Here is a 20,155-nt window from a genome sequence, read left to right as displayed (position 1 = left end):
GATGTGCTGTGCTTTTCATGCAGGATATTGGTATAATGGCCCACTGTATTTGTCATTCAAGCATATCAGTATCTTTATTGATGAACTTTGTGTGTACGTACGGCATACAAAATTATAATTGATCTTTCTTTTACTTTGTTTTGGTACAGTGAAGTAGTGATTTCCTTACGTGTATGTTCTCTATTAAAGCTCTCCTGTGCTGATTGGTAATGTTGTCGTCTCAACTCCTGTTTAATATCAGAGGGTGACTCTGCTCCTGGAAGAAATGATTCGTTAGTGGCAACATTGCAACTGCCTACCATACCTGTAATTTCTTGTGACATTGTGTGTTGATGAACTTCCAATTACAATGGTTGTACAGGCATTTCCACCTTCAACCTACACAGTCTATCTGTAGAACATCATGTGTTTGTGACTAACGGTTTCTACTGATGTTTGTGACCAAGCATTTCTACTGTTTTCTTCAAAATATGTTTTTGAGCCAAAATGTCAAAGGTTAATGATCTTGTTTGACCATAAAAAGATCATGTGCAGTGTGGTTCGCAAACAAAATTATTCCCCGTCAGAAGGTAGTAATGGTAGCTTGCAAAGGTTGACTCTGATGTCCAAAACCAAATGTGAAAAGTTTGAAAAAGCTGTGGCATATTTGTCCTTCGGTTATGGTCGCTGATACATTGGACACCTATCCCAGGTTGCCTTGCACTGTCTTGTCAACGGTGTTTACAGCATGTTATGACAACCCATATATTGGCCTATTATATGTATGGTCTTCCGCCGTTGTCGCGGGTGAGAGATCGAATGCGATAGAGCGGGAATGCGTCACGATACGATGATAAATTGGAGATGCGGTGAGCGCCGACGGACGGTATGCTAATAATAGCCAGTGGTCACCCAGTGTCTTTCTTTGGCTGGCAGCGTGGGTAAAACGGAAAGTAGATGTTGGTCAAAAATGCATCTGATCCTGTGGTATTTATGCAAAAATTAATGAAGTGGCTACGTGCATCCTTTATATCAGCCATCTCCTGTCAAATCATATTTCTCTTTTAGTCTGTTTCTGTCTTTTACACTCTCTCTCTATCTCTCTGTCTCTCTCCTTTGCTTCCTATACTGTCAATCATGATATATTCGTGGCATGAATTTTTCGCGAATTGGAGCCGACAGCCTTTTTTGCGGCATGAAATTTTCGCGAACTGCCACCGGCATTCAATGCACATAGTGTAGACAAGAACTTTTGCGTGCATTTTAATTTCACGAATCTTGGTGCTCGCAAAATTAGAATGCACGCGAACATTCCTCGTTTTACAGTATACTGTAAAACACGATATTTTTGTGGCATGCAATTTTTGCAAATGGGAGCCGACGGCCATATTCGCAGCAGGAAATTTTTGCTAGTTGCGTCTAACATTCAATGCATGAGATCTTTAATGTGCATTTTAATTTCGCGAAGCTCTGCTCTCGCGAAATTCATGAAATTGAAATGCACGCAAACATTCCTCATTTTACAGTATATCCCTTTTTCATCAGCTCTCATGATAAATACTGTAAAACAAGGAATTTTTGTGTGCATTTGAATTTTGCAAATTTCGCGAGAACCAAGACTCACAAAATTAAAATGCATGCGAAAGTTCCTGTCTACTTTATATGCGTTGAATGCCAGTGATAATTCACAAAAATTTCATGCAGCGAAAAAGGACGCCTGCTCCAATTCGGGAAGATTTCATGGTGTGAAAATACCTTACTTTATAGTATTTTTTATGCACTTGGATCATTTCCATATCTCTTTCTATTAAATACCTGCCAACTTGGGCTTGTTCACAATGAATTAATTTCTGTTGTATACCATACAAAAATAAAAGAGTAGATATACTACTTTAAGAAGTCTTTAATTCATGTGTAGTTGAGTTATATACTGTAGGAGGGTTGCCCATTAAATGTCAATTTAGCTCCAGCAGGTTAATATGTTTACTTTAGATTTTTACAAGGATAATATTAAGTGGTCAGATGTCACTGAAGTTGTCACAAGGACTACCAAGTACCAATGAAAGAGCAATGTCTTGGAGATGAAAATCTATATTAGGTATTCTGTTATGCCCAGATGATAATATAATTCATTTTCTCAAGTGCACAGAATTGTAATGACATACCGTACACATTTTTCTTTTTCTCGTGAAACTTGTAGCCAGTCTTGTAGCAGTTGGAGGTACATGTAATCATGTGTACAAATCACTGTACGAAAAGTTTGAACAAAGATGTGCAATCAATTAAAAAAAAGGATGACTGCAGGCTTAAAAGTGTTTCAATCTACGTAACTACTGAAGTGGGTTTGCTACACCAGGGAGGTGGAAGAGAGATTTCTTCGACCTCCCTGGCCGCACCTAGCGCAGTGGTACTGTACATGTATGCAGCAATACGCAGTGCAGTATGGCCATCAACAAACCCGTTTATCACAATGCACTTTGTCAAGGCGATTGTTTCCTCTAGGAAGTGGTTGTACCCGATCAAACCCCGGTGACAAGGGGACAATCGCAGACCAGACTATCTATCAATCCCAGGTCAGTGATGACCGGCCAATCGGTCAAACTATTTCGGCGGTCTGTCCATTTGTAACTCTGCATGACCGTTTGTGTCATTCGAAGTGGGGCCTCTAATAGAGGATGTTTTTGCTGACACTTTGTGGAATGGATTGACACTTCTGTGCCTACCATATGATGGCCATGTGAGCGATGTTGGGATCGACAGAAACACAGGATGACATTGTTTGGATTGACCAGTTATGTCTGAACACTCAAAACGTTTGTTGCTGTACACTGCGTGAAATCATGATTTTTAGTGTACTGTTTAGAGTGACATTGTAATCATTATTAGTGCCATTATCACTGTAATTGAAGTCATTATGGTTTTGCTAGACAAAGGCCAGCAGATTTCACTGTCAAAACATTGTGAATCATTATCGTATTCACCCGGCTTCACAAGACAGTGGAGTATTATCTTATTCTTTCATCATTATGGTTGTTGTCATTATGATTTTTATAGTGTATGCCAAGTAGCATTGTTATATATATATTCTTCTTTTTTTTTCATTTTGCAAGTCAGCTGATATTCTTGGAAGTCAACAATTCCCCAAAAGATTGCCTTCCCTGACACTGATAGTAATGAGTGATAGAAATGCAATGTACATTATGTATATGCAGCAAAAATTGCTAACTTTTCTCTTGAAAAATGATTATACTTTGTTCTCATTTTGTCGCTGTGGTTGAAGAGCATTGCTGATGGTTACAAACAGGAAAGATTGCAATGCCATGGGAAGCCAGTGAAATTGCAAGAATTTTTCCTCTCACATAAAGACAGCTAGAGCTTCATGAATTGTGGGAACAGACAAAACACTTGTTGATTCTTTTAGAAGATGCAGATTTGTTTTTCTGTTTTTTATTTTATTTTTGTGTTTGTTTGTTTGTTTGTTTTACAATACAATGCCATCGAAATCTTGATTTTTTATTGCATAGTAGTCCTGGCCAGTAGCTGGCCCATTCACAACTCTAGAATGTGTTGTGTCAGTGTACTTTTAGTCAAGGCTACACACATAAGTATGTAAGTTGAGAAGATACAGCTAGAGGCTCTCGTACAGTGTACATGTACAAATTGTACCATGCAGAATATCCAGTATTGTTTTGTACAGTAACGTTGAGTCAACCATACAACTACCATGTAGGTTGGAGTTTGAGGATTTTGACTGGTTGGTGGTGATTCCAGGAATTGAGGGCGTGATTGACGGAGATACGAGACTTGTTTCAGAACCCGTAGAATTGAATGTCCTCGACCATGCCTTTGCTTGACGACACGTGCTTGAAAACGGCTGCACACGTGTGTGTGTGTATGCGTGTATGTGTGTATGTCTGTTTATTTCTGAGGTTTTTTTTTTAGCTGGTTGTCCTCTGTAATAATCTATGCCTTCCCATTCAGCACCAGTGAATGAAGCACACTGGATCAGAGTTGAGGGCTTTAATGTGCAGGAAGTGCGAGCGGATATGAAGACCCAAGCTATGGACATAAATTTTGTTTGAATTGTACAAATTGGGGGGGGGGGGAGGGATGCTTCTTCCCACCCCCCTTCATCCCAAGCTTTCCATGTGAATGCCATGTGCACTCTGAAAACAATGTGGTTAGGTGTTAGAAATTCTCTCACCAGAGAATAAGAGGAGTGTGGTTCCGCAGCGATTAGACATTGTTGGCATGCAGTGCTCTACACAGGTCATTAGAGGTCAGTAATAACAGGCAGTCGTTGGCACATGGTGAAAGAAAAAACAAGTTGTTGATTGCTGCAAGTATAATACAAGTACACTGTGTTCAAAAGTGTGGGGATTGTGATATTGTTGGAAGTGTCAAAATAAAGACTTTTGCACAAAAATCATGTTTGTTTGTTTTTTGTGTGGAATATTTCTAAGCTACTACTGTATCACCCTATTAAATGTCATCGCTCTTTAATGGGTTATTGCAACTCTACAAAAGTTTGATGAATGAATAAATGAAAATTGCTTTGTGTGGATATTATTCCATAAATGAGATATTTAGATTTGTGTATCATACAAGGCCAATAGAAGACTGATGTGACACTTACACAAATGTACAACATCACCTCACCGAATATGAATATGTGGCTGCAATTAAAATCACTGTTTAAACTTGTTGAAAACTAGTCCCGAGTATAAATTGGGCAGCTCTCTATGGGAAATGCGTGTTAAAGCTAAATCGGCTCGTCCTCAACAGGTTAATAGAAGAATGACAGTTTAAAAGTCCATAACTTTCTTACTACAGATCCAATTTTCATAAAAACTTCTTTTCCCTGCCTTAAAAAAAAATGGTTTGTCTTTAAATCTTTTGTAAACTGGAACATGGTGAGATGTAACACTTTAAAGTTTGTAAACGTTGTCCCTTTTGCAACCTGAAAATTGAGATTCCTTTCAAAGCTGGTGTATTCATTGTGCAGGAAGGTACAAAATTAAGATTCCTCGCAATAAACTGGAAACTTCGTTATGATGGAGAGTGAAGTAATACTTAAGATTTCCAGTGAATGTATTCGGACCTTAGCGAAAATTTTTACTGTTATTTGGTTACAGTTCGTTATTCCGAAGGTTCGTTATTCCGAAGTTTTTTACTCCGAAGGTTTGTTATTCCGAAGCTTCATTATTCCGAAGGTTCGTTAATCCGAAAATGTGATAAGGTTTGTTGTTCCGAAGGTTCATTAATCCGAAAATGAAATAAGGTTCGTTATTCCGAAGGTTCGTTAATCCGAAAATGAAACAAAGCTCGTTATTCCGAGGGTTCGTTGAGGACCCTATTTCGTTTCGTATCAACGAACCTCCGGAATAGCGACCTTATTTCATTTTCGGATTAACGAACCTTCGGAATAACGAACCCTATTTTTATTTTCGGATAAACGAGCCTTTGGTATAGCGAACCCTATTTCATTTTCGGATTAACAAACCTTCGGAATAATGAACCTTCGGACTAATGCCACAAATGTTCGCATTAACGAACCCTTTTTCATTTTCGGATTAACGAAACTCTAGGTATAGGGAATTTGTGTGTTTCGGATTAACGAACCGTCGGAATAATGAACCTTCGAAATAACGAACCTTCGGAATAACGAACAGCACCCCTGTTATTCTGGGTACTAAAGGGGAGCATATTCTTAAATGACATTTGGTTTTATAGTTTTTACTTTCTTTTTAAAGACTCTGAGATGTATTACTGTCAAATTTTATGCATGATATTAGACTACATTATTCTTTAACCATGCAAAATTTTGTGATGTGTGAAAAGGGGATTTGTACAACTTTTAAAGGGATCATATAGTTTTGGTTGAGACTTAACTTCAGGTTTCTAAGATTTTTGGGTGAGATAATGAGAAACCTCTTAGGACATATGAAAGAACATAATAATTCCAAGAGGAATTCAACGTTTGTTTGATGAAAATTGGTTTTGAAATGACTGAGATACCCAAAATAGAGCAATTCTAATAAAAAGTTGGACCCACCTTTTATTACGATCGCATTGTTTTACCTTGCTTGTGGATGTCTCAGCCATTCTAAGACCGATTTTCATCAAATAAACGTTGAATTTCTCTTAGAATTGTATGCTCTGTACTATTTCGCAAGTGGTTTCTTGATATCTCGCAAAAAGTTAAAAGCCCAATCCTCATCTCTACCAATACTACACCGTCCCTTTAAATCTACTCTTTTGAACAAGGTGTGGTATGACATTTTAAGTAGCATTCTGAGGGAGGAATAACAAAGCGGTTGGAGAATTGAAGACAAAGGAGAGACAGGATGTTGCCTTTTTGGAACAGGTGTATTCTTGGTGGGACAATCAACCACACTGTATGCATGTGTTTATGTTTGTGTAAATGTGTGTGTATATAAATAGTATCATGTGGTGGGTTACTGGCATTCTTGTGATCGATCAATCAATGCGTGTTGTTGTCTTGTTCATTACATTCTTTCAGCAATTTACGTACAAAGTCTTGACATTCCATCTGGCTGGAGGCAGTCCTTGCAGTTTTTTCCTCCACATTGAATCCTGTGGAATATGCACAATGTATAGATATCGGTTGTCTTCTTGTCCCAGAGTTTGTTTTTATTTTTGTTACTATTCTAGGTGTTCATTTGGGCTGAGAGTCTCTTTTTGCATTCATCTGTGTGTAGCTACAGTAATTGACATTTGAGAGGTTTCTTCTTTACATTAATTATGTGGTTTTTTCTTATCTGTCTGTTGTTCTTTCACTGAACTAAGGGATTTTTATAATTAGTTTGAATGTCATCTTCAGAGAGATTCTTACAGAAGATAAAGTTGTATTTTGTAGCACAAGTGTGTGACTTCTTAAAACAATATAATTCCTGTTTTTTTGTCACTGCTGTATAGAAGTGATTGTGTAAACTGTGCATTGCCCTTTAGCTGCACAATGCAAACACATTCGTGATTCATGAAAACATAAAAAAACTCTACAATTTTATGGCTGTCTATTTTTCTTTATCTGGTTTTTAATGAAAATCCTGCATTTCTTGTTTTGTTAGTTGATTCTTCTCTAATCATTGGAGTTGACTTCTGTTTTACAATGAGATGGCATGTCACTCTTATTGGAATACAGACAAACATGTATATAATTTGTACTTGCCACTGTTCCAAGCCCTTTGTAGAACTTTGATCTCTCAATTTTCAATCCAAAGTCTATGTAGAACTTGGGGTGGTTTAATTCAGGATTGAAGTCCTATTTCGAAAGATTTTATGCCGTAGTTTATGTCAGTTGATAAGAACACAGTGAGCTCAGTGTGATGTCTTCCAGTGAACTGTGGTATTAGATGGATAAATGTTGCTGAGAGTACTTTAATATGTTCCTTGATTCTCATTTTCCAGTTGTAGCTTATATCTCACATAAGTACAATTGTAATTGTTTTGGTTGTTGATGGTACTATTGCACCAGCTATGTTTGGTGGAAATAACTTGTCATTTGTCACAATGAAAATACTGAGTATACTTGTAGGATATTGCTTCACCACCTTTAAACTCATGGGCCAACTTGGCAAACAACAGTTTTAAGTGGGAAATATTTGTCAGTTGACTATGCAATCATTAATCTGGAATATTATATTAAGATGTATATATTTTTTTTAATGAACAATTTAAATGTATCATCTGTTGCTATATCTTGTGATCCATAACTTGAGCCTGTAAAAAGATGTAAATCACATGAACTTGATGCTGTCGATGAGAGAAGTACTTGCCAAAAGCTACTCTAACTCATGGTAATGAAATTCATCTTTCTCCCTTTTTCTGCCTTTTTCTTAACACACACACAAGCTTAACACACACACACACACACAAACATATTCTAAAAAGGCCTTTAGCATATGAGGTAATTACTTTAAAGGACTTTTTCTTTTAAATTTTGCTGATTGAAGTCACCAATTTTGAGGAGATAGTGCTAAAACAGTACCTCTCATAGAGCTCTTGTAAACAATTCATATCACTATGTAATGATATTTTTGAATATGTTCTAAAACTCCTCTTGATCCTTCTCCCAATTTCTCACCCTCAAAATAGTTTGCGGCTGGCACTGGTGCACCCGTCCAAGGAGGTGCGCGGGGCCGGGGTGCGGGCCTTGCGCCACCTGATCCAGGATGAGTCGGCGGTGCAGGCGATGGTGGCGCTACACGTGGACCGCCTCCTGGTCCGCTCCCTGGACATCTGCCAGCAGAACGACGTGGAGCGCATCCAGGCCCTGCGATTCATCCGGCGGGTGAGTTCAAATCGAATTGTGAAGGGAAAATAAAAAAAAACTTTCTCCATTCTTTTCCCACTTTTAATGCTTGAAACTACAGAAAGAGGGATAGAATCATTTGTGGCTACAGGGGTCACACTTAACTTTTTTTTTAACTAGCCAGGCGGACTACTTAGAATCAATTTTGACACTGAAGCAATATTTTGGCTAGCCAGACGGACTAGTAACTTCAGAATTTTATGATTTTTAGCTAGTCCGACGTGATTTTGGGTGACCAATGGCCAGCGGACCATCGCCAATTTCGAACCCTGGGCTACCCAGCTCAAAACCCACTAAAAGTTGCAGATTAGGATTCTCTGTAATGGGCCAAAATATGTCACTTGTGTTGACCAATTCAAATCTTTTAAGTTTGTCTCATCTTGGAGAGTAATATTTTCTCTGCCTACTGTCAAAATTTGGTGGCTTAAAACAACACTCAAATTTAGATTCGTATATTAGCAGTTTTTTTCTAGACAGTATTTTTTTTTTCTTTTTTGATAAGTACTGCTTTCACTGTGCAATAGATCATGCTTCCATTGATACTTCTCCACAGCACGCCTGAGTGACACTAATCTTCAAATCTACTTTTCTCCCATTTTCTATGAAACTGCACCTCGTAACTCTCCCTTATTTCAATGATTTTTTGAATGGGCAAGAATACTCCAATTTCAACAAGTTGCATATCATTTAATAGCTTATAGCTTAAAGGGATTGCACAGTTATGGTTGAGACCTAATTTCAGGTTTCTAACATTCTTTGGTAAGATAATGAGAAACCTCTTATAAAATGTGAAAGAGCATGTAATTCTTTGAGGAATTCAACGTTTATTTGATGAAAATTGGTTTTGAAATGGCTGAGATATCAAAAAAGAGCGATTGTAATAAAGTGTGGGACCCACACTTTATTACGGTCGCTTTGTTTTACTTTGTTTTTTGATGTTTCAGTCATTCCAAACCCGATTTTCGTCAAATGAACTTTTAATTCCTCTTAAAACGGTATGTTCTGTACTATATCGTAAGTGTTTTCTTGGTATCTCGCAAAAAGTTAAAAACCCAATTCTCATCTCCACCAAAACTGTACTATCCCTTTAATACTCTTTTCAGCTATGATGTAGAAAAGTGGAAATTCATTTTGCCCTACTTTTTGTGGGTTTTGAGCTGGTCAGTCACGTTTCATCATTCTCAATTCTTGATCGCTTTCAATGATATTGTTTCTATAATCACTATCATTGTTTAATTTTTTGTCTTGTCTTTCTCCTTTATCTATTTTTATCATTATTATCGATATGATAACAATGATATTAATTTCATTATGAATTAGCATCATTACTATCATAATAGATAATGATAAACTCATTGTGATTGTCATGTTGCATGGTAATTCGAATGAAACGAAGACAGTGGCAACAAAGGTACAACAAATATTTGAACAAATTGTGATAAACAAGAGAGTAAGTGTGACAAAACTGTAAAAATGAGGTTGTGACATACAGCCTGTGCTTGATGTTTGAGCCACATACCAGACATTAGTGTTGTAAAGTTCATGTGACAAATTCATGGGTGTACAAATGAATGAGTACAAATGAATGAGCAAGATAGATGAGGAAATAGAGATATTGTTTGTTCATTTCCATCTGAGAAGATGGCTGGATAGCCCATATTCAGCTACGTTAAGCTGGTCTTCCATGGGGTCCAGTTGGGTGTGAGGTGGGACCGCTTCACCGGGTTAAACACCCTGCTCTTTGCGATGAATGAATGAAGCGGGATCTTTTACGTGCATGAGTTGTTACTCTCATACACGGGACCTCCATTTCATGTCCTATCCGAGGAACAGAGTGTTTTGCCTCTTGCTAGAGTGGACGGTGTGCTTACACACAGCATTGCTCAGTCCAGACTCGGGTTCGGGTCCAGATATGGAATTTATCTTTGTTGGGAAATACATTGTACACCCATTTGCTTCCTGTCTGATACAAAAGTGTAGTGATGTTCTTGCCTTTATACAGGAACCTTAGGATGACTGCCTTTCTGATAGATGACTGTGTTATATGTGGTCCCCATCATACATTGTTATGAAGAAATAGGCTATGAAAAAAATTATTGTTTCTCAGAGTTTGTAGAGGGCAGTTTAAGCCTAGCTATCTACTACATAATGTACCCCCCCCCCCCACACCCATCCACCCAACAACTGTAATGTATCGTGATTGTAGCAATGGCAAAGACATTCTCACTCTCTCTCTCTATCTTGACACTTGTCTCAAATCTGAAACTTATTTCCAAGCAAGTCCATGAGGGCTACTGTATTTACCGTATCATATGCTGCCCCAGATCTATGCTGTTGTTTTCCTAGTTTCACCCTGAACTTTGTGCAGATGAAAGCAGCTGTGGCAACTCTTGGAATTGTCGCATAGGTGGGGGTAAATGTTTTAGGTCTAAGTTGGGCACGGGAGCGCTCCTGAAGCACCTTGACTTATGGTCCCCTGAGATTGTTCATACCTGAAAATTACTGTTAGCCAGGACCACAAACATAGCGGCGAGAGGGACATTACAGGGCTCACACCTGTAAATAAAATGGAATGTCCCAGACCCCTTCACAAATTCGTGCCAAAGATACCAAAATAAATGAAGAAAAAAATTAATAAAAAATCATTAATGCAGTTTGGCATAAAACTGAATGGCTGCAGATATTGAGTATGAATTCCTCTACAAACTGCATTTTGGTTGGAAGATGAAAGCTTTTCTGATGGAATTTGAGGGGACTATATTTCATTGGCTGCATGTACAGAAAAAAGGTGATTTTTTGAGTGAAAAGAACTCGTAGTCCGGCTTTGCGTACCCTTGGACAGAATTTGAGCCGAAGAACCCACCCTGGAAATTTGATGGATGAAAGGGTATATCTCACTTATCCAGGTTAGTGAAAATGAAACACCTCATTTCTCCCAGCTATTTTACAGAATTTTTGAAATTTGAATTTTAACACACGTCTCTTTGGGGAATTATTTACCCGTGTGAGCCCTACAGTACATGTGATTCTTGTCACAATGACCTACATGTGTGCAAGAAGTTCTAACATGTAAAATGTATGCACAGCAGAGTGCCGCATACCACTTCCAGAGCACTCTAAATGTTGGTGATGACCGATACAAAGTTTTAGAGTGCTTCAGGAGCACTCCTGAACCTAGCCTCCAGAGGGGCATAACTTTTTAGAATGCTTCAGGGCTCGATTATCTGTTCATACATCTACCATGGTTTTTCCGCATTTCCCCGTTCCCTGATGTCTTCAAGAAGAATCTTAAGACTTTAATGCTAATCTGTGACTGAATTTTGTTGTGAAGTGCTGTGAAACCAGTCATTGACTGTGTAAGAGTGCTATATAAATGATCTGATTGCATTGTATTGTGTACAGAGTTTTGAATGCTTCAGGAGCACTCCTGTATTAAAATGGGGTATCAAACAACTCACGATTAGCATCAGTTTTATTGTGGACTCTGGAATGGTGTGATGACATTAATAACATTAACCTGGCAGTGAACTCAAAGTAGAGGATCTGTTGACCCATTTATTTCATCCCCCCCCCACCCTTGCATGTTTTCCCGAGATTGAAACTACTCGACAAACACGGATGGGAGGGGATTTGTGTGGGGATGGTACACGATTTCTTCCTCAAATTTCACGTCACAGTTCACTGTGACAATGGTTCGTGTGGAATGAAAACTAGACACTGGTTAATTACGAGCAGGACGTTGCAGCTGCCAAAAATAAATATTGCAGACTCACTAAACAGTGCCAGTATGTCTTGGTGCTGCCCACACCCCTTCCATATGTGTCTGTTGTACAAATATATAAAACTGTTTCAGAAGATAAAGTTTCTGTTGCATCATGTTCACCAGATTCTCAACCATTACTTTACAAATCAACTGCTCCGAAACAATTCACCATTTTTCTGTAAATCCATCACTTTATGAAGGGCTACTGCTTCTTGCAGACTAATTTGCAAACAGTAGAAACTTTCGACCAGAATCTATGCAGAATGAAACTCAAAAGTTCACAGCACAGCTGTCAGTATATGGGTACAGATGAGATACATTGTATGTGTATGCAGGGTAAAGGTGCCTGGTGCGGATGATTGGAGAAATAGCGCGATGATTTGCATCGTGGCAAGTGAAAGCTTGTGCAAATAATCTTGAGATTGTATGTCATCCCATTATTCCAAAACACACATCAGAACATCACATGAACACACAGGCAAGGGCCATCATTTCGGTAGAATTCAGGCATGCGCAGTTTGGTTGATGAATTGTCGCGATCGGCAATTAGTGGGATATTTCTCTCTGTCTGAATAAGCATAACAAAATGTTGGTATTTAGATCATGATCAACATCCCGCCATTTTGTCCATACAGTTCTTGGTGTACTATAGATCACACACCTGGCAGGTAGTCATGTTTAGATTTGACCCATTTTGCCCATGAACTTTGCTGAGACAGCCCAGGCTACTTTTAAATAACACCAAAACACTTCAAGAGCAAAGCAAGATACTACAAAGTATCGATAGTGGCTCCGCCCACCCTAAGTGGGTGTTAAGTGCAATGTAAAAATGTTTTGTTTTAGATTTGTTTTTTTTTGCAGCCTACATTTTTTTTTTTTTTTACTATTCATTTGTGGAATAGTTCATTTTATTAGGACTTTAAAGGTAAGGCACATGAAATCATGTGAAATTTCTACTTAGGTGATGTCAGTTGAAAGGAAAATCAAAGGTCAATTCCACGGAAAGGTTGCATTTTATGAAAATCAAACTATTGAGTGTAGATGATTAATGAAGCTTAATTAGATGATCTGGTATTGTTTACTCAAAGCAGCCTTTCACAACGGATATTTTGATACCTCATTTGTGAACATTGGTGAACGTTGAGTGGAGTTATGTCCGAAAAACCTTCATTTTTCATGAAAATTGCCAATTTTTGCAAAATGTATGTATCATTTCTGATACACTATTATGACCATAATACAGCTTGTGTAATTCTCAGATGGCTTATTTTTCTGAATGTTCTTTGGTCATAGATTGGTTTTATGATGTTCTAGAACTTGTTCCGGCATCAGTAAATATTATTCTCTCAATCTCAAAATGTGGTAGTTGATAGCTTCCCATAAGTCACGTTTTTGTGTCCCATCAGTCACACTGGTTTTCCCTATCCTGCTACTGTACCAATGAGTAGATATTCATACCACTTGGCTCAGGGTAAGCACCAACCCTTTGCTACATTCAGGAAAGAAAATATCTTTCCAGAGACTCTGTGTGTAAGAATATTTCAGAACTTACTTTCCCATGTGAAAAACGGTGGTCCTCAAATGTCCCATAAGTCACGACAGCGATTTTTCGTTGCTGTACGTAATGCAATGATACTTTTCAAACTAAGTATGGTGTTTTCATAAACTGTGATATGATGGATCTAACCATGAACTGAGAAAAATGCATTTGATGCAACTATTTTCTCAAAATACTGGTTTGAAATTGCCAAAAATTGTCACTTTGTCCCATAAGTCACAATGGAATTGACCACAAGCAGTTCGCTATATGAAGTGATCTGATTGTTGATAGTGTCATAATGAAGCTGATGTGCACGTTGTTATTAGGGGTTTTTTCCCCTATGGCTTTTTTTGTTTTGTTCATCTTTCATGCTCTTGAAATTCTTGTCACTTTGGATTTACCATTATGATTTCTATGTTTCTTCTTTGTTTTCTTTTTTAAAATCAATGTTAACATTTACACTGTACATTGACATATAAAGTGTATGTTCCTCTCTTTGTGCACTACTTCTCTTGAAATTCCACCATGAAATTTCTTGTTTATTTGATATATTCATAGTGAAATATCCTGATTTTTGTGTACAGCATCGTTAGATTTTTGTCACTGGTGTTATAAGTATAAAACTCACAGCAAGTTGAATATGAGTTGAATTCATTTGCTGTGTGGCCTTACTGGAAATCCAGGTGACTGTGGATTTCATGTTCTGAATCAAAGCAAGGTTATACATACTACATGAATCTCTGCCCGTGATTCTGCAGTATTACCTTCCGTCCTTGTTTGTTGACATCGTCGTTTAAACAAATTAAAGTTATTTTTTCCATGTCATGTTTCCAACAATTGTTCACATAAATATTTGACATAGTTTCCATTCTACCCAGTGGTAACGTAAGTCCACAGCATATATGTAGTGCATCATTTGCATTTATAAAATTTCAAATTAAAGTTTTGTACTTAATCTCAAGTTTATGTTCATTGGGGTAGCATTGCAATGGAATGTCACAAAATAAACCAACAAACAAGCAAACAAGCTAGAAAGCTCTGAGGGCGATATATACCTTCTGTTTTTTTTTCCCTCAGAGTCCTGGAAGGGAAATACAGTTACTGTACCTCATGGCATCCTACCCAGTTAACCCATCCCCGTCAGCTCCCACAAAAAACGTGGTTTTTATTATTTATGACCAAAAGAGGGCGTCCTAGGACCTCAGGCTTGGCCAGGAGCTGTAGAATAATTTTAGCCAATCACAGAGATCCTTACTGGGACTCAGAAAAATAATTTATGCAAAGAAACATATTTTAGAATGTCTCTTATTGGCCAAAACACCTACCAGGGGTTCGAGCCTGCTGAGAAACTAATCAATATTCATGTTTACAGCGCGCATGTATCTTTGTTGCCCCAGCAACTGCAGTGATTTCTTACGCGCGGTATCGTGATATCGATCTCCTCATAGAGTGCTTGACGATATCTCCTTGTGTGTGTACGTGTACGTGTACTGCTATGCTGGGGCACGGGGGTGTGTGTGTTGAATTCCATTTACGTTAGTGAGTGTGGGTAACTTCTCTCGGTTTCCCGTCCATTTCTCTCTCTCTTTTCTCTCTTTTGCTTTCGTATCATTCTATATCTTTCATTCTCAGAGTACAATCGTACTTCTGAGAGTGTTTTGTTCATTTTTTCTAAGTGATTATCTCGTTTGCAACAATTTAGAGGTGAGTTTTTGTCCTAGTGTTTGTTGAGTTTTTTGATTGAACACGATGTAGCTTATCTACGTATGCGTAGTTTGTGTGGCACCCACTCGTTTGTTTTCCGTGTAAGCATTTTTGCCGTAGTGTCTTCATCGTTCGTCTTCCAAGCATCGTGTTTTCACCCTAGTTTTTCTCATCGTAGTTTTTTACCTCGATTTTTTTTTGGGTGGAAGATGTTCTGTGTATTTTTTTCTACGGTAATATGCCATCGTTGATGATCTTCGTGTATTCATTACTAGTTTTTCACCTCCGTTTCATTTTTGTGTACAACTAATGTCTAACGTGGCGTAGTTACAACTATGTTTAGAGGGACCCCGTTTAGAGCTAGTTAGCTAGGTCTGCGATGTCTGTATCGTTTGCTGATATGTCTTGTGAGCTGAGAGTGACTATGATGGGAGTGATATTCAGGGTTTTGCTGTGGTTGAGGTGATGGCAAGATGTAATTTATTTTGTGTAACCATGTATGACATTGATGATGGCGAGTAAAACTACGACACGAGTAGCCTAGCCTAGGCCAATGACGAGAGTGACACTGAAGAAACGGGGGCTGTTTGTCTGATGCTCGCTCGTGCACGGGAGTGGTCTAGAGACCTGCATTACAGTTGTGTATTTATTTTTTTTTCCTTTTTCTTATTCACTCGGGTATTGTGCTACCAAAATTCGTGTCTCTGAAGAAACTCAACCAAAAGCTTGACAACAAGTTTGCATCAGGTCTATTCTGTAGTACTATCACTAGGTTCTAGATCTAAATCATAATGGCGATGCTAATTTAGTTTTCATTTAGAACTCGATGAAATCCATTTTCTTTGCTCATTTTTCAACTGATAAATTATTTAGAACTGTACTTAAATTCTGATGTACTGCATTCACCATTGTAATAAAAAAGAGCCTGCTGATCAGGTGTTTCATTGTATCCTTTTCATTTCCTCCCTATCCTTTTGGTTTCCTTCCTGTCACTTTCTTCTTTGACCCTGGATGGAAAAAAAAATCCCATCTTGCCATGTAAAGACAGAATACATAACCATCATGAAATATGACATTGAAATAATACTAAGAAATATTCAAGTGACCAAAATACTTGTTTGTGAAAATAAATAACAAATGAAAGGTGATTTCTTTATGGAGCAGTTCTTTCAAATGTCAAACAGCTTCGATAATGAAGCAAGTGAAATCTGAAAACTATCCTGGCAACAAGTTGAAATTGATAGGGAATTCTGACAAAAACTGTCACACCATTTGATGTTTGAATTTGTCTTTTTATTGGATGAGATTATACAACTAAGTGCCGCCGATAAAATAACAATCCTCTCAATTTGAACAAGAGCAGTAGGGTGGTACACTAGTACGACTCAGTAAACAGCTGATTATTTATGCATCGTATCCATGGGCAACTGCGGGGTAACTGCAAGAAGGCGCAGGAAATTAGACTTGAGTCAAGAACGACTATTTATTATTATTTTTTTATTCAAACTATTTTTTTTCTTGGACTGAAAAAAAAAACCAAAATTTTTCATATTACGCTTCTAAAATATAAAATGAATACATGAAGTCTTTTTATCGTGATTTTATGAAGAATTAGAATTATTGAAAAAAAATATAGATACTAGACGGGCTGAAGAAGGAAGTCTAATTTCACCCCAAGAATTTGCAACACACCGCATCTCGGGTGCATTCCTAGCGTTCTTGCCGCACTCTCACGATCACCTAGCTAGGCCATGTGCACAAGCCAGTCACATGTTCACAGTACACACGTTGTTAGCCAGTTCACCGATCTCATTCCTGATCTCGTGCGTGTAGAAAATTCTCTCAAAACTAAGCCAGACATGATTTTGGAACATACATTACAATGTCAAGACCTTTTCAGTGGACTTTGAATTCGCTATTTGTCTGTTTTAGCTCTTGAATGTACGACTTCGAACGTCCGATTTGTTTTCTACTACACCACGTGGAGTTCGTATTTTTTCAGCCCCATGCTTCTCCACACACATCACACTAGCACTGTGTACCTGTACACACACAAGCCATCGCGATCGAAGTTTGAGCGATAGCGATAACATGTGCGGAGCAGACATGCGGATTTCAGCACAGGGTAAATGAGTAGTTGAACGTATCACGATTGTAAAACAAATCTTTTTCTATGTCTCTGAAAATTTGAATTAGGCTATCTCAGCATAGATAGATTATGATACATTACAAAATAGATTAGCCATAGCAAGAACTTGCTTACATGAGAGTTATTAGATAACGTTGCAAAATAAAAACCCCGTCATTGAATGGAATGTTCCAGAGCTATCTGGGGGGGGGGGGCTCGAGGACATTATGGACACGTCGATTCGCAAGTGGGTAAGATATGATTACAGATGGCTTGAAATGAAGAGGATTTATCGATGAAATACACAGAAACAATATTTTTTCATAATTCCTGCACAATTTATTATTTCTTTTCATAAAATTCACATAAACTAGTGCTGTATTGAGTCAACTAAGTGCATATTAGCACGAGTGTACACGCATCATCCCTCCTGCCTAGTGGGAATGACACAGGCAGTTTTTTCGATGACGTATGAATGCTCTTCGCGTGTAGATCGCGCCGTAGGGAAGATCGCGCCCAAGTTCATGGCCAACTTACTAGGCAGGCACGATATTACAGATTACACAGAGGCCCGTACGTGGATGGGTTAATATAACAAAGGCTTTTTCAAAAGGAAAATAACAAAAGAAGGATTGATTTCTCATTGTAGCACATGGCATTATATGGTTCCCTCTTATCACAATAATTCATGCACATTCCCCCCACCCAGCCCCTTTTATTGTAATTGTGGGGGGAGGGGGGGGGGGTTCACAAAGAGAAGGTGTAATACAGATTATCAAACTACATTTGATATCCTGAATCAGTTAATAGAGCATTACAACATAGGGATTTAGGAATATTTTCAAGAAGGATGTTGCTGGGTAAGTACAGATTTATTAGAGAGATATAAGTCCTGAATTCTCGACATATGAAATACTTTTGTCTGTCAGGCCTCCATTTTTCTCACATCTTTTTGTTTTTTAAAAGTGCCTTTGTTCTATCTCATTTTATGCCACCCTGCATTCTTCAGATACTGACAGTAGCGCCAGCATACTGCCCACTGTCGCTGGTCCATGTGCTCGTCGCCATTAGCAACAACGGGGAGAAGGAGCGAGATCGGATGAGAAATGCTTGCGTAGCTACGCTGTGTGAACTTGGTGAGTATTGTCAAAATACTGTGCACATTCTGCTCCATGAGCGCCGGTACTGATGTGTGCGTGTTCAAGCTATATGCATACATTTTTACTAATAATATCAGGATTCCGTGTTGATCGGTTAGCTGATCTCATGTACGCATTGCATTATATCACGATTGTTCAAGACGTACAATTGTAGTTTGGAAAAAGTATCGATATCGCGATGGTTCAATCAAAAGCATTGGGTGATCCACTAGTCTATTTGAAGTCGATTTTGTTTCTGTTAACTCTCTAAAATTTACATTTACACCCCCCCCCCCCAAAAAAAAAGAAAAAAAAAGAAAAAGAAATGAAAATCAGCGTGAGAAAAAAAAAATATTTTGCAGAGGGCATGTCTCAAGTATATTTTACAACTATAGCAAACATAATACTCAGGGTATTGGTGCACTTTTAAATCTCCCTGAATCGGGAAGTGTTTTGCCATGTGAAATGCATGAATTATAATTAAAAGCAAGTTTCTCCGCGATTGCTCTGTGGAGTCTCCCTGATTTCAGTCGGTGAATGTTGGCAGCCCTGCATTCTCCTACCAAGGACGGCCTCCAAAAAAAAATTCTGAATGAATGGTTGTTGTAAGTCGAAAAGAGCCAATAAATACGCATTTCAAGGCAACATGTATGTGGAAGCAGGGTACACATTACGACACAAAGTTTCTGAAGGATATTACTGTTGCAAAAGGAGGGTATCAGCTTGAACGAGAGGATTAAAAACTCGTAAAGGTTTTAGTCGCTGTGTCGTAACGTTTTGTGTGCGGCCATGATCCAGAAAAGCTTCTGTTTTTCTTTTGTGTCGGTTTCAGCAAATGATCCAAAATCTGGGTGAATAGGTAATAAGATTTTGCTTTGTTTTGTTTTGTTTTGTTTTCAAAATTGTATGTGTCATCGTTTTTGTGACTCGCAGCCAAGGTCAGATATTTTGTGATCCAATCGAAGTGAACGTAAGCAAGGCTGATGCCAAGTTGCATCCAGCATCTGGCAAATTATAGAAATGTGATCTTCCAACATGACCCATGACCTTTTACAGAAAACCCCATAATAGCGAACTGGGCCGAAGTGTTCAATGGAACATAGATTTAATTCATTTTGATACACATAAAGCACTGATGTAATGGTTTGTGATGAGCAAAAAAGGATTGTGTTGGACTCGCATGACATTTTGTTATGGAATGGCTCTTTTATTGTAGCATTGCTTATGACATAATGATAAGACATGGTTAACCATTTTGTTGCCATAGGGGAGGGCGCTCTGGAAAGCTGAAGACATGACAGTGTGACAGACTGCCAAGACTACAATAACAGGAATTTTGAAAACATGATGTTTCAGCTTGGAAACCGTTTCTATGAAGCAAAAGAAATTGGTCTTTGGATTATGACTGGTATTGGTTGTTGGCAGGTCTTTAGTGATAGTCGTTACAGAGTTGACAGAGTTTACATGTGAGTAACTGTCATGTCTCCCAAGAGCAGCAACAAGTCTGCGAAATCATCCGCTTTAGCTCCTGATTCCTAGAGGAGGAAGGGTCGAAGTCGATTAAAAT

The 20,155-nt window shown here is 38.3% G+C and overlaps 1 protein-coding gene across 1 annotated transcript in view; it reads left to right on the top strand.

The window, feature by feature from the left end:
• Positions 1-20,155, top strand: part of LOC139719186 (rapamycin-insensitive companion of mTOR-like) — a 144,393-nt gene that overhangs the window by 66,436 nt on the left and 57,802 nt on the right. The window contains exons 5-6 of the mRNA XM_071630617.1: positions 8,098-8,293; positions 18,459-18,585. Coding sequence (XP_071486718.1) covers positions 8,098-8,293; positions 18,459-18,585 — 323 coding nt within the window. The remainder of the gene's footprint in view (positions 1-8,097; positions 8,294-18,458; positions 18,586-20,155) is intronic.

Source organism: Diadema antillarum, unplaced genomic scaffold (assembly GCF_040938485.1).
Source record: "Diadema antillarum isolate AM-2024a unplaced genomic scaffold, OU_Dant_1.0 scf00000107, whole genome shotgun sequence".
Classification (NCBI taxonomy): Eukaryota; Metazoa; Echinodermata; class Echinoidea; order Diadematoida; family Diadematidae; genus Diadema; species Diadema antillarum.
Note: the sequence above shows the minus strand (reverse complement) of the source record. Positions and strands in the feature narration are given on the sequence as shown.